At 65.0% G+C, this 22,449-nt stretch overlaps 1 protein-coding gene across 1 annotated transcript; it reads left to right on the top strand.

The window, feature by feature from the left end:
* The first annotated feature begins 6,640 nt into the window (after nucleotides 1–6,640).
* LOC117643016 (regulator of G-protein signaling 17) lies at nucleotides 6,641–21,909 on the top strand. The gene is made up of 8 exons (XM_034381654.1): nucleotides 6,641–6,753; nucleotides 9,656–9,993; nucleotides 10,479–10,523; nucleotides 10,704–10,730; nucleotides 21,000–21,083; nucleotides 21,156–21,217; nucleotides 21,297–21,463; nucleotides 21,622–21,909. The coding sequence occupies exons 2-8, from the start codon at nucleotides 9,656–9,658 to the stop codon at nucleotides 21,907–21,909; spliced, it is 1,011 nt and encodes a 336-aa protein (XP_034237545.1). The 5' UTR covers nucleotides 6,641–6,753.
* Nucleotides 21,910–22,449: the final 540 nt, after the last annotated feature.

Genomic DNA, 22,449 nt, shown 5'->3' with positions numbered 1-22,449 from the left:
CTCTCCGCCCCGCCCCATCCCCGTCCCAGCGCCGCGCCCCGCCCCGCCCCGCCCCGCTCCTCTCTGATCCCCCTTTCGAAACTAGGCGCCGCCTCTGCGTCGCCGTGCCGCAGTCGGGCGGCTACCGGCCTGGCGGGGCGGGGCGGGCTGACATTACCTCCTGCAGGTGCATAGATGCCACAACGGCCGCCGCCGCGGGGCTTGTCGCCTGCAAATATAACGCGCGGGTTGATTCCGAACGGCGCGTTCGCACCTCTTCGGAACGCCCCATGAGCGCGAGAGAGACGGAATGCGAAAGCGGTGCCCGCGCGGCCGTTGCCGTCGTGGCGGTACGCTTGGAAAGTCGGTCACGACAGAGGCAACGGCGGCGGGTAGCGGGTAGCGGCCGCGTCCCACAGGCCGGCTTGCGTTCCGAAACACGTCAGCGCCAATTCGGCCGAGGGGGAGGGGGAGGGGGTGAGGGGAAGGAGATGAGAAACCAGGGGGAGGGGGAACTGGACGGGGCAGGTCAAGTGTCGGGTTTGGGGATCCCGTCCGGAAGGGTGTCGGGAACGAGTCGGCGGCGTCTCGGCTGCGGATGGGGGTGGACGTCGTGGACCTCGTGGACGTCGTGGGGGTGGCCCAGGGTGGCGGAGCAGGTTGGCTGCGTGTGCTGCAGGCTGCACGGCGCTGCACCCGGAGCACTCCCACGACCCCGACAACCTCTGCACCTTTCTCGCGCTGCGAGCCGGACCCGAGACGGACGCACCCCTCCGCCACCCCCACCCCCTGTCCCCGCACTTCCTCTGCGTCTTTCCTTCGGGAGCCGCGTAGAGGCTGTACCCCGTCTTGAGTGGCTTTGTATGGAAGTGCGAATGTGTGCGTGCGTGTGTGTGCATGTTTGTGTCTGTGTGTGCCCGTGAATGCGAGTGTCTGTGCATGTGTCTGTACGTGCGTGTGTGTGTGAAAAAGGGGGGCATCCGGTGCGTGAGGGAGGTATTCAGTGGGTGGCGGTTACGCGAAACGCGTTGGCTTTTAAGACTGGGCAGGACTTTAAAACCGGTCCCGCCCTCCGGCCCAACCTGACCTAACCTGTAGGGGGTGGGCGGAGGTGGCGGGCGGGCGCGCCGGCCAAGACGACGGGTGTCTTGGTCTGGTCCAGCATGTCCAGCAGCGTCCCGTTGCAGGGTCGAGGATCGGGTTGGACGAGGGCCAGTCCGATCCCCGCACCCCCACACACCCACCTCAACGTCTCCAACGTCTCTTGGTCGCTCTTATCGCAACGGTCGTGCGTGGAAACGAGTAAACGGCATTCGCCGGCAGTCGCCGGCATTCGCGGGGGGAAGGAGCTCGTTAGTGCAGCCCGAAAACTTAGCGAGATACACCGCACATGGAATGGTCAGAATTGCGGGGCCAAATTATGACATTATGAGAAACGCGACAGGACCAGGCGGGAACCAAGGGATGGGAAACTTGAGCTGACCCGTCAGAAATAAATATTTTGAAGGCCTTTTTGTCGAAATGCTACTGGCCCTGTAAGGGCGCAATTGAGACCGATGCATCCTTGCGAGCAACCGTTCTCCTCCCCATCCTCCTCCCCATCATCATGATCATCATCATTCTCATCTGATTGGTCTCCGGTCTCAACAGACCTTTAGCGTTCGAGTGAGCAACTGCCGGTAGGCTCTCCCCGTTCCAGTGCAGTGTGCCGGTGCAGCCGGGCGGCGCGGCGGCGGCGGAGTGAACGGAGTGGACCTGGCGGCGGGGGTATCGCCGCTCCGCTCCGTTGGCGAGGAGCACGGCCAGCAAGGCGCGGCGCCGCAGTGCCGCCACCCCCCGGCAGATGGCGCGCTGTGCCTGGTGCGCCCTCTAGTGCGCCCCCGACGTCGCGAGCACCGTGGCAACGCGGCAATCCCCGGACTTGTTGCGCGGGCGCTTCAAATTTCTGTTCGCGAAGAGAGTCCCTCCCTCTGACTCGGGAGTTTCCCCCTTGCTTCTTGTCTTCTTTTCTTAGCCTGGATTTGCGACATTTTCGAGCGCATAGCGCCACCTACCCGAATGATTCCCACTTGCACACAGTCGTCACGTCGTCCGAGCACAGTTAAAACAAAATCAACAAAACACAAACAAAAATGGAAACAAAATTTCACAGCCGACGAGGAAACCACGGGCATAGTTTTATATTCTGACACCGATTTGCCTTCCCCTCTTGGTTTCGAGGATTCGAATTTGTTGAAACAAACGGCGCCACCCCAGTAAGCCGTTTTCGTTTTCGTTTTTTCTGTTTACCTCTCCCCTTGAGCCACTGCGAGCGTGAAAGCGAGCAGAGGGAGGGGAGGGGTGGGGGTGAAGTCGTGCCGAGAATTTACAAAATTCAATCCACTGGCGAGCCGACCCGGTGAGGGGAAGGGGGAGGGAAGTGGGCTGAAGGGAGGGGCAGATCAGACACCTCTTCCAGGTGTTCCTAGTCCAATCCTGGAAGGGAGCGGGACTGAGTTGGAGGCGGTCGGGGTAACAGGCAGTGCGAAATGGGGTCGGGGTGGCGTGGGGCGCGGTCAGGCGGGGAGGGGGAGTATCCCCGGAGCGGGGAAGGGCGGCGGGGGCTGGGGTAAGGCTGGGGCAGATAGAGTGCAGTGGTTTCCAGAAAATCCGCTAGGAGGCGCAGGGGGTCTAGCGGCGGCATAGCGTCTCCGGTCCGGGACGGGGACGACACGTGCTCCGATCAATAACTGGAGCAGCTCGGCTCCCTTCGGCTCGGCTCGGCTCCACTCGGCTCAGCTCGGCTCGGCTCCACTCGGCTCGGCGCGGCGCGGCTCGGCTTGGCTCGGCTCGGCACGCACCGAGTGCGAACGAGGCGGGGCTCGCGAGTCCTGTAGGCTGCAGAGAGAGCGACTCTGCTGGGGGGGCTATTCCGCAGGGCTACGCAGGGCCAAGGGCCTGGCATGGCAGCTTCTGGCTCCTGGCCGCCGCTGCCGCCGCCACCCTGCATGCCGCGGACTAGCTGCCGGGACCTGCAGACCTGAGCCCTGGGCCACTGACTTGAGGGCTGCAGGATTCTCAGGCCTCGGAGAAGGTACTGCATGCCCACTGCTAGCAGAGAAGTCACCGACGAGTTCCTTCCCACTCAGCAGCGGAAACAGTCTTGATCATGATGCACGAGGCCCTTTCAAAAGGTCGAATCTTTCAGTAGTGTATTTTTAAAATTAAATAAGTAATTGAATTGAGCTCAGAGTGTTGTGCTGGCTTTTACAGAGCGGCGCCTTCTTCAACACGCACAGTCCATTCCGGCTGAGCTGCCCCCACCCCTTCCGCCACTGTTGCGGGCAATGCTGCTCGGAGGCCGTCCGCCCACGCCCGCCTCGGCCCGCCACCCTCCCGTTCGCGAACCGAAACAGAGGGCAATATTGGTTTTTAAGAGGAAAAAATAAAACAAGCTAATAACATTAGCTTTAGTTGTTACTAAAATGTTCAGTTAGAGCTTTAGACTATTTACTGGAATGACAAGATCACTTCACAGATCCATCTAAACGTTGTTTCTTTCTCCGGAAGAAAGGTTTAGCTGTCACCCGTAAACTGTTTTAATAGAGTTTTGAATGTGTTTAGCTGCCACGCCTAAACTGTTGAGACATGCTGTTTAGTCCCAACCACTAATATTTTAGTCAAGGCAAATGGGCCTAAAAAGTTTGGATACCACACCTAAACTTTTAGTCGTGGGGTCCAATCATGTCTCTCAGTGTGGTTCCCACCCGAACACCGAGGCAGAGCCGGCGAGGGGAACGGCGTGGCCATGGACCCCGCGGACCCACCCCGCGGGCCACCCCCTGCACGGATGGCCCTTCATCTGCCGATCGCGAACTCTTTTCGACCAGATATTTCCGGTTGTGCCTCCGCGCCGTTCCGCGCTGCTCCGCGTCGACGCGGCGGCGATGGCCACTGCCGCCACTGGCTGGGCGCGCGTCCGTCGGAGTGGCGCAGCGGAAGCAGCCTGGAGTGGCCCCTTGGGTAGCCCAGGCCAGCCTGGCCCGCCTGGCCCAGCCGGAACGCCGTCCATGAGACGGCCGGGCTGGTGGGGCTCGGCCGGAACACCAGAACAAAGGTCACGGCGGGTGGGCCATGCGGGGCATTATGGCCGGAACAAAGACCGTGGAAAGCAGGTGGGTGGGGCATGGTGGGTCGCGGTCGGATGGCTGGAACAGGCTATGGCGTGCGCGTGCCGCGGTTCCCGTGCGGGCCGTGGTTGTCAAGCGCGTCCCCGATTTGCCTTTTGCGGAGGCTTTCCGGCATGCCTCTTTAGTCGCCTACTTGCAGGAAGGTTCAACCTCCGACGCCTTATTAAAGGCCCAGCGGGTTCATAACCCCCGTGGCCTCTTCTTGGGTGGGTGGGTGGTTACGCACCTTATGGCCGGAACAAATGCCAAGAAAGGCGGGTACTGTGATGGGTCGCGGTGTGTCGGTGTCGGTGGGTCGCGGTGGGTCGCGGTGTGTCGGTGGGTCGCGGAGGGTCGCGATGGGTCGCGGTGGGTCGGTGGGTCGTTGCGCGGCATGGTCGGCACAAAGGCAGCGGGGCGGGTGGGCCGTGCAGCCTGCCTCGGACTCGGGGCCCACGCCAGGTCCACAGCCGCACTCCGCAGCGCTCCGCACTCACGGCACGGCACGGCGGCACAGCGGCCGTGGGCTTGCCAAAGTTGAATGAGTGAGGCCGTACGGCGAGGAGGCGGAGCGGCGGAGCGCGGCGGAGCACGGCGAGGCCACAAAGGGAGACGCGTCGCCTGGAGGTGGAGAGACTCTTGCAAAAGTGTTGGAAAGGAAGAGGCTGAGAGGACGGCCGGAGGAACGGGGCGGAGAGGGAGAGAGAGAGAGAGCGGGGCCCAGGCCGCGGCCGGGCGGTGGACAGAGAGAGACCGCTGCAGCGCGCTGGCGGGGGTGGGAGGCGAGGCAGGGTGACTGGCTGCGCGGGAGGCTGTGCGGGTGTTGGCGGGGTGGAGGCCCCATTGCGCAGGCCCGCAGGCCCGCAGGCCCGGTAGGTAGGCAGCCCGCGCGACCAGGCTCGCTCGTCCACCCCCCGCCGCGCCCCGCCGCGCCCCGCCCGTAGTGCCGAGGCAGCCAGGGCAGGCGAGCCTCAGTCGCCATGTTGAGCTGGGCCAGCACGCCGCCGCGCTGAGCTAGGGTCGCGCGTCACTTAGGCCCCAGCCCTGCCCTGCTCTGCTGGAGGGGCCCGCGCGCCCCGACACGCGTGCGTGCGTGCGTGCGTGGATGTGTGAGTGTGTGCGCGTGCGTGTGTGTATGTGTGTGGTCACGAACGGATTATTGCTCCAGGACTGCGGTGCCTCTTAGCGTCTAGCAGGTACGGCATGGTCAGGCATGGCACCCAGCCCGCTCCGCCACCCCTCCCCCCGCCCCACACGCACCCAGCAGCACGAGTACTTACGCCCTGCGCCAACAACAACATCGTGCTTCGTGCCACCGCGCCCTCCGCGCCCCGCCGCGCCCCGCCCCTCCGCGCCGCGCCCCGCCCGCACACCTTTTTGTGCTCTCTGATTGGGGGCGCCTGGATCAATTATTCCTTTATTCCCCGCTGCCCACTCTGTTCACGTCTGAAAGATACCGCCACGGGCTGCGAGTTCGTGCGAGCCGCGACGCTGTCGTCGCCGTGCTGCGGACCAGACCCACGTGTCCGCGGGGCCCAGACGCCACTGTCCGCGGGGAGGCCCTTCTTAACCTCCAAGTCGATCTGGCCCGGGAGATGCGCTTGGCTTGGCGGGCCACCTGCAGCAGGAGGCAAAGAAGTGCGTCCCCTCGGCCTCGTCGCCGTCGGCGCCCTCGGAGGAAAGCGTCAAGGGGCGTAACTGCCACCTGGCGCTCCGGCCGCTGCGGCCTCCCTCCCCCTCTGCTGCAATCCCTCCGAGGGCGCGCGGCCGTCCCGCGGCCGACCCGCGGCCCGCAAGGGAGGCAAGGAGCAACCTCGTGTGGAGGATGGAGGAAGCGGCGCGGCCGTCGCGGCGTGGACAATGGCACGACGACGAGGAAAACGCTGCTGGGGGCGAACCTTTCTTCCAATTCACATAAAAATTTGCAGACAAATACATGACCTGAAAGTACGTAGCAGTTACTGCTACTTTCTAGAATTCACTTGTAAATTTATAATTTTGTTTGCTGATTTTGTGCAGCAGTATTTGAAACAGTAACAAAAGATACAATATTTACGACAAAATTTATCGCTGTTCCTCTCTGAGTAAAAATAATACATAATGAACCCCTCGCGAATTGTTCCCAATAACCATTGCAGGCAGATGTTAAATCCCGTCCCCTCCTTCCCTTCCCGGCCTTGCAGGGCCTTGCAGGGCCTCCTCCAGGGAACACCTGCCACCTCCTTGTTACGCTTGGACACCTGTGCGCAGCTCGGCCCGGCTCGGCCCCTCCCGTCGGCCCCATGGCGTCGCGGGCCGCCACCGCGCCGTGGCCTCGGTGCGCTCGGGCCCCTCCGTCGTCGTCCTCGCCACCATCGTCGCCGACGCCACGCTGCCCCGCGGCCCCCGGCGGGGTGCGGGTGTAGCCACGCCGTGCCACCACGCTGTGCCACCACGCCGTGCCGTCCGTCCCGTCGCTGGGGCTGGGCCCTTGGCTGGGCCTCGGGCTGGGCTGGCCCCACCACGCCCCCACCGCGCCCCACCACGCCCCACCACGCCCCACCACGCCCCCCGCAGCGCCATGATTTCCTCCGCCGGCTGATGGACAGCGGGACCGCGCAGGCCGCAGCCACAGCGCTGGCCCACGGTAAGTTCGTTAGCATAGTTCATCTTCAGTTTTAAAAAAGGAAACCCTTTCGTCCGTTGAGGACCCAATTATACCGCATATTACGGTAAAATACCGTATTTATCGTTTTTTACGTAACTTTGAATCTTACCGGTATTTTCACATCCCTACTTGCACATCCCGCACGGGTGTGACAGAGACAGGCCGATGGGAGCCGCCGGCCGCCACTTGGAATGAGCCCGACGCCTTTTGAATAAAGGGAGAGGAAGCGAGGAAGGCTTCACCTGTTGGACGATGGCGTGTGTCACCGCGGTTAGTGCGCCGTGCCCGTCCCGCGGCTGTCCCGTCCGCGCCCCGCGGCCCCGCAGCCCCGAATCCGCAGCCGTTCGAAACAGTCCATCGCGCGCCGGAAGTGGCGAAGTGGCGGCCCGTTTAAGCGCCACGCCGCGGCGCGCCGGTCTTTAGCGACAGCGCCAGACTTGGCGGCAGACACGCAGACGAGGGGGAGGGACGGTGGCCATTTTCCACAAGCATAGGTACAAAAGAGTATGGTGTCGTGAGGTAGCCCTCGCTGGTGGAACTTTAGCGCCTTTCTTCAAGCGCAGTGGTTGCCGGCCTCCTGCGTAGTTCTGTTGTGCCCCGGGGGTTTCAGATGACACACAGGCCCGCGGAGGGCCCCCGTCAGCTGGAGTGCAGCGGCAAGGAACCGAGGTCCCTTCCCCGTCCACCACCCGGGGCACTACAGCTCTTCGTTCCGCCCCTCTTCCCACTTTCCAATATGCGTGGGAGAATTTCTCCTCTAAGCTTGGGCTCCAAGCGTTCAGTCTTCAGCGTTCGGGTTTTTTGCTCCTTTTTGCCCCTTTCCGTGTGTATCCAAGCAGAGGGTATGCGAGTGGCGTGGCACGGGGCGTGCTCGCCGTGACGGCGGAGTCGTCCCATTTGACGCACTGCTTGAGGGCGCCGAGGTCTGTGGCCTGGCGGGAAGCCTAGGGGGCCCGCCTGCATCGCGTGACCGAGCCGAGCCGAGCCGAGCCCCGCCCCGCCCCGCCTCCACGCCAAGGCATTGCACAGCGAGTACTGCCGCGCCCCGCAGTCCCAGGGGAGGCCACGCGAAGGGACTTGTTGAGCTCCGTCGCCGACACCTGGCCGGCAGCAGCGAGCCCCACAGCACCCCGCATGCACTTGGGTGCCCTCCCAACCTCTCAAGGAAGGCTAAAAAAAAAAACTTTTGAATGCGGAAGCGCGCGACGATGCGGTCATTTTTCGCTCCCCCACTCACCCTCTCTTTCTCTCTCTCCCTCTCTTGGAAGGCCGTGCTCGCGGGTCGCGTCGCGTGACGGCCGGTGGCAGTGGCAGCCCTGCGTTACCTCCCTGCAGACTGATTCCGAGAGTCGTTTTCGTCGCTTTGTCTCTCTCGCTCCTACGCGGAACGCCCTATGAATGAGAGAGACGACTCTCGGGATCAGTCTGCTGGACGCGTGGTGACACGCACGCGTGCGGCGGCCTGCACTGTTAACACGGCGGCCGGCCGAGGGGCGCGCCGCGGCGTGCGGCACGGACAGGGTATCGATTGCCGTCGAGGTGTTCGGCCCCGCCGCGCCTCGCCGCGCCTCGCACCCGATTGGCCGATTGGCGAGCCGCAACCAGTGAACGCGACAGCGCGGACCCGCAGCCGGCGCCCGGGCTCATTCCGAGCAGTGGTTTTCGTTCGTCGTATCGCCCCGTCTCTCTCGCACTCGCAGGGCGCCCCACGCGGGGTGTGCAGTGTGCGAGAGGGACGGAGACACGCGATTCCAGAAAGAGACGACACTGTGAAGCCCAAGTGTGGAGGAGGAGTGGAACTTGCGGTCTTCCTGAGCGGAGTGCTCTACGTTTGCATCATGCCGAGAGACAGCCCTGGGCTATGTGAGGTGCTCCTTGCTCCTCACTCGAAGAATGGAAAGTCCACACGCCGTAGTGTGGATTCTCCACACTTGGTTTTGACAGTGTCCGTCCACTACAGGCAGGCCCAGGCCCAGGCAGGCCATCGGGCTGCCAGCCGCCAGCCAGCCGCCTGCCATCGGGCGGATAGGCAACCCGGTCGGCGGGGCCGCGCGACGGGACTGCCAGCCTACCGGGCGCTCTGCTCCGCCCCGCCCGCCCCGCCCCGCCCCGCCCCGCCCCGAGCAGACATGCCATGCCGCACTCGCGGCCGTACCTTTATCGGACGATAACGCTCCACGCTCCCCCCGGCCGTCTCCCGCAAAATCGAAAGCAAAACAAAAACAAAAGATAGCTGGCACCTTAAAGAGGAGGATTTTAAGGTACCACCCGCAGGAACCGAAAAAGAGGACTGGCTCGGAAAATTAATTGGTAAGAATCGCGACCAAGGTAATTCTCACCGTGCTGTGGTGAGAGTCAACTAAACGAGCGAAACTGAACCTTGTTGCGACTGGGGAGCGGGAGCCAGGCTATGACCTGCGCCGTCAGCTAAGTAGTGTACCCAAAGTTGGGGGAGAGAGAGAGAGAGAGAGAGAGAGAGAGAGAGAGAGAGAGAGAGAGAGAGAGAGAGAGAGAGAGAAGGGCGCAACGCGACGCGGGCCGGCGGAAGGCTGCGGAAGGCCCGGGCAAGCCCAAGCCGTGGAGCAGCTATTGATCTCTCGGGGAGGCAGGGGACTGGCAGGGACTGGCAGGGACTCTGTGCACGCACGCCGGGGCCATGCCGGGGCCATGCCGGGACCGCGACATGCTTTCCCCGCTTCTGGAAGGGGGCGTGCGTGCCCCCCCCCCCCCCCCCCGTGCGTGCCCCCCGCGTGCTTCACCCGTGCGCCCCAGTTTTGGGTACGTTTAAAGTGTGAAGGTATCATCTGCTAAAAAAAAAGGCGCAACACGAGACTTTTGTTTCCCTTCCATGTTTTGATGAGCGCGGTGACGTGTGTTTCAGATGTCCGGCTCTAAGGACAAGATGGTGCCAGGGCCTGAGTGCCGCCTGCGAGGAGGGGCCACGTCCAGCAACACGTCCAGCAACACCGACAAAGCCATGCCGAAGGTGGGGCCCTCGGAGAAGGCCAAGCCGGACCACGAGGAGATCAAGATGTCCAGCGACAAGGACAAGGAGGCCGAGGAGCCGACGGACGAGAAGCAGGACAACGGCAACGAGAAGAAGGACAAGAAGGCCAAGCGCAAGGAGAGGCACAGGTTCAGGAACGGCGGCGACGACGAGAACCCGCCCCTGAGGAAGCCCTGTTGCTTCTGCTGGTGCTGTTGCTGTAGTTGTTCATGGTGAGTGGGATTTCCTTTGGAGGTGTTGGCGAACTGTGCCATCCGCCCGGATGAGGCAGGCTCCCCGTAGACGGGTGACAGGAAGCGGGTCCAAGTTTCCACTCGACTGAAATCCGTGCGGTGCCATTTCCCGAGTGACCGGACGACCGGGGACACACTGCCGGATGCTGTCCTCGTCGCCCTGGGATTCGTTTAGTGTGATGGCGAAGCACGGACCAGATGACGATGCTTTTAGGGGGACTAGTGATTGTAGTGCGATCAGATCAGTCTTAGGAGGCATAGCCAGCTCAACCTGGTCGATGCTTTGCCTGGTCGTTTCGCGACACGTAGTGACACCATGGTGACACGACGGCAGAGGGGCGAGCACACACATTCTGTCATTTGCGAGCAGATTCAGTGATTTGTCAAGTCAAGCTCCTCCGCTTCTCGGACCCTGACTCTCGAAAAGAGCAAAAACGTAACGATGAACTGCTTTCTGCTGACAGGTTTACCAACTTCCTTTCAAATTGTGTGAGCTGCCTCTGCTTCAGGTAAGAGACCGTGTCGAAGCGTGACCATCTTTTAGAGAATCCGCCGAACTCGTGTTGGGGGAGGCGAGGGTCGCGGGCCTTTCTTTTAAGACGATCAAATCCACACCATCCAAACTTGTAGAGGACTTTAGAGCTGTAGAGTAGGGCCTGCCTTCGATAAACTGTCTCAACTTGTTGCAGGCGATTCTTGAGACTGCTTTCCGAAAGGTATGTACCGCCGTCCACGTCCTATACCTTACCCTGTCAGAGTTTCTCTCGCCAGCCCCGTCTCGGGCAGGCCACCCGGTGGCCGTGCGCGCTCGGCGGGCATGCCCAACCTGCCGTTACCATTACCATTACGGGCTAGACCACACACAACTGATCTATGCCGTTTCGGGCCCGACACTTACCCGCCGGCAATCGGGCGCTCCGCCCTGCCCCGTACGCACACGCACAAGTGCCTCGTCCGGGAGTCCCTCTGCCCCTGTCCCTCGTCGGCCACCCGGAAGGCTGGCAGGCCGGAAGCCACAGGTAGGCAGGGCCTTGGCAGGGCCCCGGCAGGGCCCCGGAACCCGATTTGCCGATGACCGGCAAAGGGTGCAGGCCGTGCAGGCCGTGCAGGCGGGATGATGAGCATGCACACCCTCCTCGCCGACGGGCGACGGGCCGCGACGGGCCGGCCGATGGACTCCTTCCACTCGCCACACCTGTTGACGGCCTGCACGGCCACCAATTCTCCATTCGCCAATAATGCAATTATTGCCCCTCGATCGGCAACAAGGCAACAACAGACTTCCTCATCGGCGTGTTGCCGCCCCGCCCAGGCCCCGCCCGCTCGGCGGCCGGGCTGCCCGAGGGGCAAACGACTTCGGCCCACTGCAAGGCCCAGTGCCCCCGCGTGGCCGGGAGCCGGCCGCTTCCAGGACGACGGCCGCGTGCGTTGGCGGAGGACCGGCGGGGACCGGCGGGACGTAGATCGATCACGGGGCACTGTTTCCGTACATCTCACGCAGCAGCGGGCGGGGCGGGGCGGGGCCGGGTGCGGGACAGCGGAGCGGGACAGGGTGCGGGACTGGGTGCGGGACAGCGGAGCGGGAGGTGCTGTAGCTGCACTTTGCAACCCCCTCGAATGACCTGGCCCGGGCCCGCGACGGAGCCTGGGGATGGGAGCGGCAGGACAGGCAGGCTGGGCTGGCTGGGCTGGCTGGGCTGGGCGTCGTTGGCTGGGTAGGGGTAGTGCCGGCGCGGCCCCTCACAGCCACGCCGCCAGCACGCCAGCAGTACCGCCGTGCGCCGCGACCAGGACGCCACCCGCCGCCGTGACAGCCGCCGGCCCGGCCGAGCGGCACGCCGCCGACATGGCATGCCCGCTCATCTACTCTAACGGGCGCAACGTCGACCTCGACAAGCTGAGCGACGAGGAGATTCTGGCCCGCCAGGGCAGGGTGATCAACCCCGTGCAGCCCGCGCCCTTCCTGCCGCGTCTCGTGGCCGCCTTGCGGCGCGCGCTCAGCGCCACGGTCTCCCGGGGGCTGCACGTGCACGGCCTTCGCGACCTGCACGACCCGCGCGACCTGCGCGACAACCGTCCCCGCGCCGCCCCCGACGCACGCCGCGCCCGCGGGTAGTCCGTGCCACCGGCCTGGCGGCCTGTGAGGGAGGGGGCGCGTCACCCCGACCCTGGGGCCCGCCGCCAGCAGCAGCACGGCGATGATGTGCGCAGCGCGGCAGCGTGGCGACGAGGACGAGCAGGACCAGCAGACCGATGCAGAGCCTGCAGAGGTTGCACGGAGGTGATTCGAGTTCTCGCCCCGAGGACGACGACGAGGCCCAGCTGCTCGTGCTCCGCGTGCAGCACCGCGTGCTCCCCATGCCCCAGCCTCCAGCGCGCTGCTCCAGCGCTACCCCCTCGCAGCCCCTGGCCGCCCCCTCGCCTCCTACCCCCACCACCACCCACCCCCACTCCGGAGCAGCTTCGATCCGCCATCCGACGTGCCAAACGACAAGTGGCCGTGTCAATTCCGCCACAATTTCATTTCCCCTTCCCCGTGTCTGGCAATGCCGGGCGGGCAATGCCGCCGAAGCAATGTTCCTGCTGCCCCCGCGCCCCCCGCCACGTTGGTGGCGGAATTAAGGCTAGGACGCCGGCGTGCCTAAACGCTTTGTCTGGACGCCATGCTTGAAAGCCGTGCCTCAACGACTTGTGTGAATGTCACGCCAGAACGCCATGCCTTAACGCCATGCCTTAACGCCATGCCTCATGCCTCAACTCCCTACCTCACCGCCATCATGCCTACCTGAACGCCATGCCTGAACGCCATGCCTTAACGCCATGCCTTAACGCCATGCCTTAACGCCATGCCAGAACGCCACGGCCTTCGTCCGCCGCGGCAAGCAACAGGAGAGCGCGCAATTTCTCATTCGCCTTTCCGGTCGTCGTCGTCGGGGACCTCGGCTCCGCGGCGCTCACCCACCACTCGGCGGGCAGCACAGCGTGCGAACGGTGTCGCCGCGGGGTGGAATGAAGACCAGCGGTGCTGCGCGCTGCGCCCGCTCGGTCCGCCCGCGGCCCCGCGGTGAGACCCGAAACCCGAAGGCAAGGAGTTCGTCCAGGCCACAGGCCGTGGGGCCCAGCCTGGGGCTGTCCGGCGTGGGGCAGGGGCTGTGGAACATGGAGCGTGAGCAGCGGGATTTTGGTCTATCGCTGTATCCCGGAGCGTAGCACTTCGGGTTTTAGCTGTGGGGCGTGAAGCGTAGGGCGTCGGGTATGGACTGTGGAGCGTAGGGCGTCGGGTATGGGCTGTGCTACGCGGGGCGTGGATCGTGAGCCGTGGGTCCTCGTGGGCCCAGGCCGCCGCGATGGCTGATCCAGTCAGGCTGGCGGCCTGGGCCTGGCGGCCTGGGCCTCGCGGCCTGGCGGTCCCGGTGCGGGGGTGGCGGCGACTAGAGCGGCGGTCTCGGCAGTGGCGCCCTCCATCGGCGGCTTCCCGAACTCGGTGCGCGGGGGTCGATCCCCCAACAGCAGTGCTTTGCCCCCTCGGTGCCTTGCAGTCGTGCCTTGGTTCCCTCCCAGTTGAGGTCGTTCAGGGCGTGCAGGGCGTTCAGGGCGTGCAGGGCGTTCAGGGCGTTCAGGGCGTTCAGGGCGCGTTCAGGGCGTTCAGGGCGTTCAGGGCGTTCAGGGCGTTCAATGCGTCAGGGCGTTCAGGGCGTTCAGGGCGTTCAGGGCGTTCGGGATGAACGGGACGCCACCAGACTGGCAGACCGGATGGACCGCGCCCGGCAGCGCGGCGAGGTTCTGTATTAGCGGGGAGAGTATTGGATCGAGAGGGGAGCGGGGGCGTGGAGGCGGTGATTGAAATGTTCCGAGTGCTGCAGCAGGCTGATTCCGATGTCGCTCTGTCTCTCTCGCGTTCGCGGGGAGGGCCGTACAGGTGGGAGAGGGACAGAGAGTCGAAAGCGTTGCAAACCTGCAGACCTGCGCCTCGAATACGACTTCGCATCGGCTTTTCGGCTGGGCCGCGCCGCCGACGTGGCCGACGTGGCCGTCGGCAGCGGTAATATTCCTCTCGCTCCGTTTGTATCCCGCGGACGCCAACAAGTGGCCGTCTCTACCACCAGCAGACTGAATCCGAGAGTCGTTTTCGACGCTCTGTCTCTCTCACGGCGGTCATTCCCTGCAATCCGGCGTTAATCTTAGGGCTTCGCTAAAGAAAAATTTGATTCAAGCTGGGTTATATTTTGGGTAGTCCATATCTGGCTGTCACGGAATTCTAAGGTCGTTTCGCCGTCGCCTGCTGCCCTGCCGCCCCGTCAAACGAAAGCGGGTGGACGGCCCTACGCCTACCAGTGTATCGCGTACCGCACCAGTGTACCAGTGGCGGGGCGGGGACGGGGCGGGGACGGGGCGGGCGGCCTCGCTTTCGTTCTTTCTCCCCGCTGCTGTTTTCCTGCCGGCCAGCAGAGAGTCCGTGTCCGTGGCTCTGTCTCTCTCGCGCCAGGAGGGGGCGCCTGTGAGTGCGAGGGAGGGCGTGGCGAGGCGCACTGCAGCGCGGCAGCGCGTTCGACGGCCGTCATTATTTTTAACGACAATCGTGAAAGAGCTCCGTGTGTGTTGAGGCAAAGGCAAAGGCTGCCTGCCGCTGCCGGCTGCACACAAAGGACTCCGCGACTCGCCGCGTTGCCGCGTTCCGCGCACCCGCTCGGAAGGAGCGAGAGAGAACACGGCGGCGGCGCGGCGGCGACCATGTAAACAACAAGGAAAAGCAGAGGCGTCGCGGCGGCCGTGGCCGCGGACCTTGCAGCGCGCAACGCGTCCGTCGCACCGCAGATTGAATCCGAGGGTCGTTTTCGTCGCTCTGTCTCTCTCGCACTCGTGGCGCGAGAGGGACAGAGCGACGTAAACGACTCTCGGAATGAGTCTGCTGACACGGGCACGAGGGTCACGACCGTGGCGGCGCCCTCGCCTCGCGATGCGGACGTCCCGACGACCGCGCGTCCGCGTCCCCGCCCTGCAGGACGTGACGTCACCCGCTGACGCACAGCTGCAGGCTCGGCTCCGGGGCCGCAGGGCCGCAGCAGGGTGGGGGCTGCGGACTGATTGCGGACAGTGCTTCGTCGGTCTGTCTCTCTCGGACCTACGACGGACGCTCCATGAGTGCGATGGAGACGAGCCGACGAGGCTAGGAGGGCCGGAGAACTCAAGGGAGGGGCTGCAGCGTGCAGCGCCGACTTCCGGCAGCGTCGTCGCCAAACTCGAAGCCACCACATCGCCATGCTGGGGGAAGGGAAGGCCCGCGGCGCCCGCGCCCGAAAGTGGGCTACACTGTTACACAAGCGAGTTACAGTGTAGCACGCACCCGGCTTATATGACCGCGTTTATACAGCCGCGTGTTTACATAAGCAGATGTGGCCGACCGGCCGACCCCACCTGGACGGGCAGGGCAGGCCCAGGCCCAGGGCAGCGCGGCAGCGCGGCAGCAGGTGGGCGATGTACCAGGCAGCCTCCATAATTCACCCGCTGACCCCACCCCTGCCCGCACTGGGCCGCCCCGCCACGCCCCGCCCCGCCCCTTCACGCGGAGACCCATGTGAGGACGCGGAGGGAGCGGGGCCGGCGCGGAGGACGAGATGTAGATGACTAATTGGTGAAAGGCGGTTGCGTCAGGCGGGGTTGCGTCAAAGGAGAGAGAGGGGGGAGAATCGGAACCCTTCCCCCGCCCCTTGGAGCAGGGCGGGCAGGGCGGGCAGGGGCACCACTGGCCTGCGCCCGGGGACGTCTCTGTGCCAGTGCGGCACTGCCAGTGCCCCGCCTCGGCCTCGCCGCCCCGTCGGCCTCACGCCGCCAGTGACGCGGCTCACGGACTGCGGCCGGCACCGCGACGTTGACCCGCGCGAACCCACGAACCTGTCAAACCGCGAACCCGCGAACCCGTGAAACCACGAACCCCGAAGAAGAGATAGCGAGGAATCAAGGCAACAGCGTGCAGTGGGGTTCCCACGGATCCACAGCCCCCTCTGTCAACGCGTTCAAAACATGTGCAGCAATGTTTCTCGTCGGTGGTTTTGGTGTTTCGTTTTGCTGGGTGCGACGCACGGTATCTATCTATCTGTTGGGTTGGAACCGCGCGGCTGCACGGCCACTGCCACTACTCTGCGTGATCACAAACACACACATGCGCGCGCGCGCCAACACGTACAGACATACACACACGTGCCCACACACATACACACACGTACTTGCACGCACACACGCGCGCGCGCACACACACACACTCGCTCCGCTATGCCGGCCGCTATTTATAGGTGTGTTCTGGAAATATATCCCGCACCGGGCAGGGAGAGTGAGTGAGTGAGAGAGAGACCAAGGGCTTTACTGCACAGGAATCCCCCGTCTGCTCGCGCCGCTCTCGCTGCTCTCGCTCAAAAGCCCCGCTGCAGACTGATTCCTAGTGGAAGGTCCCTCTCGCGCACTCGCTGGGCGCCTAGTCCGCGTGGGTGCGAGAGGGACGGGCCGACGGCCGGCGGCGCCGCTCCGCTCGGAATCGGCCCGAATCGGCCCCATAGCCCGCCCGGCGGCCCGCCAGTGAATCCCGCATCCCGCCAATCGGTACACTACGGACCGCACACCGCGCCACTGTAGGCTGTAGACTACGTCCTGCAATAAAGCCAAGGAGCCTGCACTGCATTTTGGAGGACGCGAGCCGCTTTCGCAGGGCGCTTTCGGGAAGGAATCGCGGGGCATTGTGGTGCAGAGGGGGAGGGGAGGGGTTGCTGGCAGGAGGTGGCGGAGAAAAGCGTTCCAATGGTAATCGTGCGAAACGTTCATGCCCTGCCACGCCGCGTTCGCCGCGTTCTCCGCGCCCCAGCGGGCCGCGCCGGCCGCGCCCCGCACCGTGTTTACCCGCGGAAGGCCCCCCCGGCTCGGCTCGGCCCGGCTCGGCCGACGTGGCTCGGCTTGGTGCGGCGGAGCTCGGCTCGTCTCGCGGCAGAAGGCTTTCAAGTAGTGTAAGTTGAGCGTTGGTGCCGTGGCTAAGGCGAAGGCGAAGGCTCCCGAAGACTGGCGTCCCGTCTCGGTAACGCTGTAACGCGGCAACGCACTCACTCACCGACGCGGGCAAGGTCACGCAGTGTCACGCAGTGCGGCCCTGTATGAGGCACTGTAACCGTGGTGTAACCGGGTCACATCGAACAACGCCCCGCCCTCGTGCTCGCGCAGCCCGCGCAGCCCGTGCAGCTCGCGCTCGTGCGTGATGCCTGCGGTCCTCACTTGACTTGCATGTTAGCAGGGCGGTCTTGATGGCAAGTGGGGTGGCCGGCCGGCTGGTGGCGTAGGCATAGGGCGGCCGGCCCAAAGGGACGCCTCGCCCCGCCTCGCCGCGCTCCGCCCCGGCGCCCCCACCTCCCCCCTCACCCGCCCCCCGACTCGGCGCCTCGCCTCGGCCTGGCCCCCTTGGCGCTCGGCTCGGGGCGCGGGGCGGGCGCGGGGTGGGCCCGGGGTGGCGCGGGGGTGGCGCGGGGGCAGTGGTCCCACCAGTGCCCAGTGACGGGCCAGGGCCCTCCCCGAGCAGTCGCCGTAAGATTCCGCGCCGCCGCGCCGCGCAGTCCCGCCGCGACACGCAGAAACACAACGGTGCACGCGTTCGCCGCCAAGACCGCCATGACGGACGATGGCTAGGCCATGCTCTCGACATGTAGGAGGCCGTCGGGGCAGAGGCCAGCGTGGATAGCTGCGGCGGGGCCGCGGGGCCCTTGGCGGGGCCGGCCGTCCGCGCGCCCCCAGGCCCTGGCCCCGCGCCCCCGCGCCCCGGATCAGGGTCCGCCCTGCGGCGCCTCTGTTCGCGCAGCAGCAGCGCGGGCAGCGCGGCGTCGTCATCACCGTCGCCACCGACGCCCGCTCAGCGCGCCGGCACGCCGTCCACGCCGTCCTCCACGCCGCACGATGCCGGCCACGGCCGCGTCTCCAGGATGAGCTGGAGGGCGCTCGTGTCGCGCCTGAGACGGTGAGCGCGCCCCCTGGACGCCGTCCACGCCGTCCACGCCGTCCAGCCCGTGCATGCGTGCGCTGGCGTGCGCTGTCGTGCGCCACTCGGCGGGGATCCATTGCCGTGGCGGAATCGATGGCGCGGACGACAAGCACTCTGCCGCACGCTGCCGGCGGGTCGATAGTGCAATCGAAGTGGCGTCCAAACCGCGCCACTGCGGACGACGCCGCCGCCACGCCGCCACGCCGCACGGCACCGAGCGGCGCCCTCCCCCACCCGGGCCACCCGGGCCACCCGGACACGACACGACACGCCTCCACTGCGGAAAAGTGCGCCATTATCCCGGGCCGTGCTGCATTCGTCATAAGGCGCCGAGCGCGCCGAGGGTCTCGACTGCTGGTGGCCGGCAATGCCGCCAGGCCGCGCCGCCACGCCACTGCTAGCTTGGCATTGATCGCGCGGCGAGTGCGTGTCGTCGTTGTCGTCGGCAAGGAGGCCGTGACCCTGGCAGAATGACAGCCCGCTCATTCCGACGTCAAACCGGCGACAATCCGTCCCCACACGCTACGCCGCGTCCGCACCGCGTCCGCACCGTGTCCGTGCCGTTGCCGTGTCCGCGCCGCGTCCGCGCACCGTGCCCTAGGCCCTCGACGGCAGGCCCCTGGCTGCCCCTGGCACGCACGCGCCAGTCCCTGCGCTTTGGCAGCCTGCGGACTAAATCCGGCCACGCCGCCCCGCCCCGCCGCGCCACGCCCCGCTTGTTGTGCAGACCTCTTGTATACTGCGGGCCGGGGAGTGGCGCGGTGCCGGGGAGGCGAAGCAGCGGAACCCAACAGACGGACAGATTTATTCCTACACGTTTGCGGCGCGGGCGGCGGACGCGCGAAATCTCCAGTGGCTTGGGAATCCGTAAGCCGCAGCGCTCGGCAGCGCTGCCCCAGGGCCTGGGGCTGCCCGGGGCCCAGGCTCTCGCAAGCGCAAATCCCGGCACCACAGCCCCACTCCCAACGCCCAGCAGACTGATTCCGAGAGCCGTTTTCCTCGCTCTGTCTCTCTCGCACCACACGGGGCACCCCATGAGGGTGAGTGAGACAGCGCGAGGAAGACGACTCTCGGAATCAGTCTGCAGACCTGCGCTCCGGCGGCCGGGCGGCGTCCCAGCGCTGCCGCCTGCGACCTCGAGATAGGCAACCCGGACTCCACTGCGCGCTGCATGCTGCCTGCCGCCAGATTGCAGGCGGTCTGCGCCATTCCCGGCCGCTCCCTGCCGCTCCATGGCGTTGTTGGCCACCCTGGGGACGGCCCGTGCGATGTCGCAGTCTCCACGCGTTGTTACGAAACTCCCCCCCCCCTTCCCCCTTTTCCCGCGGCCAGCTGAGTGCCAGCGGGGAGCCAGGGCGGCGACGACGTCCTCGCGGCTTCGCGGCCCGGCCGGCCGTCTCGAGATCAGTGTCAACACACGCGGACACCAAGCCACGTGTAACGGCTTGACGGGCCGCCGGTGCCGCGCGGCCGACGCGGTGTGGCGAGTCCGAGACGCCGCGTCGCCGCGCGACGGATAGCGTCGTGGCGTGCGGGACGCGCCTCGGGACGCGCCGAGAGAGGCTTGCCCTGTGCGTCTCGCTTTTTGGAAAAAGGCAGGTTAAGGGGCCAAAAAAGGGCCACCCTGGGGGCCCGGTCGTGGGGCGCCTGTGGCGCCCGGGGTGCCATCCCTTTAAGCGCGGCCTGCATGACCGCACGGCCGAGCGCATCAGGTTTTTGGCGCCCAAAGTGCTGCCGGCTGCCGCTTTAAAAGGAACGCACACCGCTGTCTGCCAGTCTGCTCCCGTTACAGTGCCGAGTCGGGCTCTGTCCCTTTTTCGGGACCCCTACGGGCCTACGGGAGGCCCATCATCTGCCCTAGTTGGGACAGAGCCCCGAAGTCGACCCAAAGGCAGGCTTCGAAATCGGCGCTTCGGGCCCCTTTCGCACCCGCTGACCATGTCGTCCTCCCTCAACGGCTTGGCTTGGCCTTCTTTGGCCTTTTTTGGCGATTATCTGGCCTTGTTGCTGCGGCAGGCTCGGCGACCGGCCTGGTTTCGCGCATCTTTGGCCACGCCCAGCCTAAGGCCCGTTCGCCCCGCCGGGCAGCCGAAGGCGCGTAAGCAAACAGCCCTTGAGACACAACCCGCCCATCGCCATAACGCTAATGTGGCCTCTGTCTTTTGCCTCGCGGGTCGCGGAAATATTTGGCTGCAAATTTGGGGTCGCAAGCCGAAAAAGGTTGAGAACCGCTGGGATAAGGTCAGGTTAGGGGCCGGACCACCCTGGTGAGGCTCTCGTGGGGCTGCGCTGCTGCGCTGGCTGACACGTCTTAAGCGCGGCCTGCATGACCAGTACGGCGAGCAGCATCAGGTCTGGCGCCGCAAAGTGCTGCCGGCTGCCGCTAAATGGAACGCACCCCGCTGTCTGCAGTCTGCTCCCGTACAGTGCCGCGTCGCTCTGTCCCTCTCGCACCCCTACGGGACCTACGGGACGGCCGATCAGTGCGAGAGGGACAGAGCGACGCAGAGCGACGAAAGCAGGCTTCGCTTCGGCGCTTCGGCGCTTCGGCCCGCTGACCATGTCTGACCGCCGCGCTGCTGCCTTGTTGGCCTTGTTGGCCTTGCTGGCCTTGTTGCTGCAGGCAGGCTCGGCGGCTCGGCCCTGGCGCGCCGCCAGGCCCAGCCAGGCCAGTTCGCCCCGCCGGGCCGCCGGCCGCCGGGCGCGTAAGCAAACAAGACCCTCCCTGCGACACAACCCGCCCACCGCCATAACGCTAATGTGGCTCTGTCTCTCTTGCACTCGCGGGGCGTCCACAGGGGGTGAGAGCGAGACAGGGCGCCGGGGCACTGATCGGAATCAGACTAGTCATGCTGGGGAACAAGGACGAGGGGGTCTACACTGCGAGGTGCAGACGCTGTGTTGCGGAGGTGACACTAGGGTGCGCCGTTGCTGTCACTGTTTCTAACGATGTCTCTCTCTTTCTTTGCTGCAGCTTGACGTCCAAGAGCGGTGATGACGACTGTAGGAACGGGGATCCTGACCCGATGGATATGTTGACCTGCGACGGGGAACCTCCGTAAGTAGCGACGAAATTTATTTTTTAATTTAAGAAGTAGAACATTGTAAAATGTTTGTTGTTTCTTTGCAGACCTCCTCTAGAGGAGATCCGAGCGTGGGGAAAATCTTTCGACAAACTGATGAAAAGTGCAGGTGAGAGGACGGGTTTTGTAGTGGTGTGGAGTTCCGTCTTGAGGCGTCTGTGAGGCTAACGCGCCCTGGTCTGTTGCAGCTGGCCGAAGAGTGTTTCGTGACTTCCTGCGATGCGAATACTCGGAGGAAAACATCCTCTTCTGGCTGGCCTGCGAAGAGCTCAAGAAGGAATCCAATCCCGACTTGATCGAAGAAAAGGCTCGTTTCATTTATGAGGACTATATTTCTATTCTATCGCCTAAAGAGGTAAGTCGATAGCCAGAGTTCACCATTTTGGTCGGTGCTTCGAATGAAGACGAAATATAAATCACCCCAAATTTAATAGCAAAATCCGGTTTAAAAACCTCAGATGGGAGGCTGGGACTCGCGTCTAACATACTCATCTTGTTTTGTTTGGAAAATAGGTGAGCCTGGACTCGCGGGTCCGCGAGCTGGTCAACAGGAACATGGTGGACCCGACGCCGCGCACGTTCGACGAGGCCCAGCTGCAGATCTACACGCTGATGCACCGGGACTCGTACCCGCGCTTCGTCAACTCGCAGCTGTTCCGGCAGATCGCGCAGCTCGACAACAGCGGCGGCTCGCAGACCGGCTCCACGGCGGGCACACCGTCGGGGGCGTCCGGGACCGCGGCGCCTGGCGGGGCGGGCCCGCAAGGGGGCGGTTCGCTGCGACGCCAGTCCAACGCGTAGAGGCCTCACACACCTCGCCGCACCGCGCCACCGCCGAGCACGCCGAGCACGCCGAGCCTGCCCTGCCTCTCGACGCCCGCCTGCCCCGGCCGCCCCTCGGGCCGCCCTCAGCCTTGCCGCCCCGCCGGCCCCGCCCCCACGGCCTAGCCCTGCCTCGCCCTGCCTCGCCCGCCGAGGGGGCCCCGCCAAGGGCGCCAAGCCCTCGGCCAAGCCCCTGCAGGGCGCTTGGGGGCGGCACAGAGGCGGGGCCCCTCGGCCGAAGCACGCTGGGCACGCTCAACAACCACCCCACCGCGCCGCCCCCACGCTGCCCCCGCGCCGCCCCCAGGCCTGCCCCCTGTAGGGCATGCCCGCCCCCAGCCCTGGTCGCACGCCCGGCGGCCCGACGCGCATGAAACAAAGAAACGCCATTAGTCAATGTTTCAATCGGTGGTTGTGCAAATTTTCCCGTCTTGTCATGCGAGGCCTAAATGCCGATTTCCTATATGAGTGCGTGTGTGAGTGTTTGTTCGTGTGTTTGTGTGCGTGAGTGTGTGAGTG

The sequence above is a fragment of the Thrips palmi genome, unplaced genomic scaffold (assembly GCF_012932325.1).
Source record: "Thrips palmi isolate BJ-2018 unplaced genomic scaffold, TpBJ-2018v1 HiC_scaffold_16, whole genome shotgun sequence".
In the NCBI taxonomy this organism is placed as follows: Eukaryota; Metazoa; Arthropoda; class Insecta; order Thysanoptera; family Thripidae; genus Thrips; species Thrips palmi.
Note: the sequence above shows the minus strand (reverse complement) of the source record. Positions and strands in the feature narration are given on the sequence as shown.

Coding starts and splice junctions, on each gene's coding strand:
- LOC117643016 (XM_034381654.1), top strand. CDS start 9,656: ATGTCCGGCTCTAAGGACAAGATGGTGCCAGGGCCTGAGTGCCGCCTG. Junction 10,524..10,703: donor GTGAGCTGCCTCTGCTTCAG/GTAAGAGACCGT, acceptor AACTTGTTGCAG/GCGATTCTTGAGACTGCTTT. Junction 10,731..20,999: donor TTGAGACTGCTTTCCGAAAG/GTATGTACCGCC, acceptor TCTTTGCTGCAG/CTTGACGTCCAAGAGCGGTG.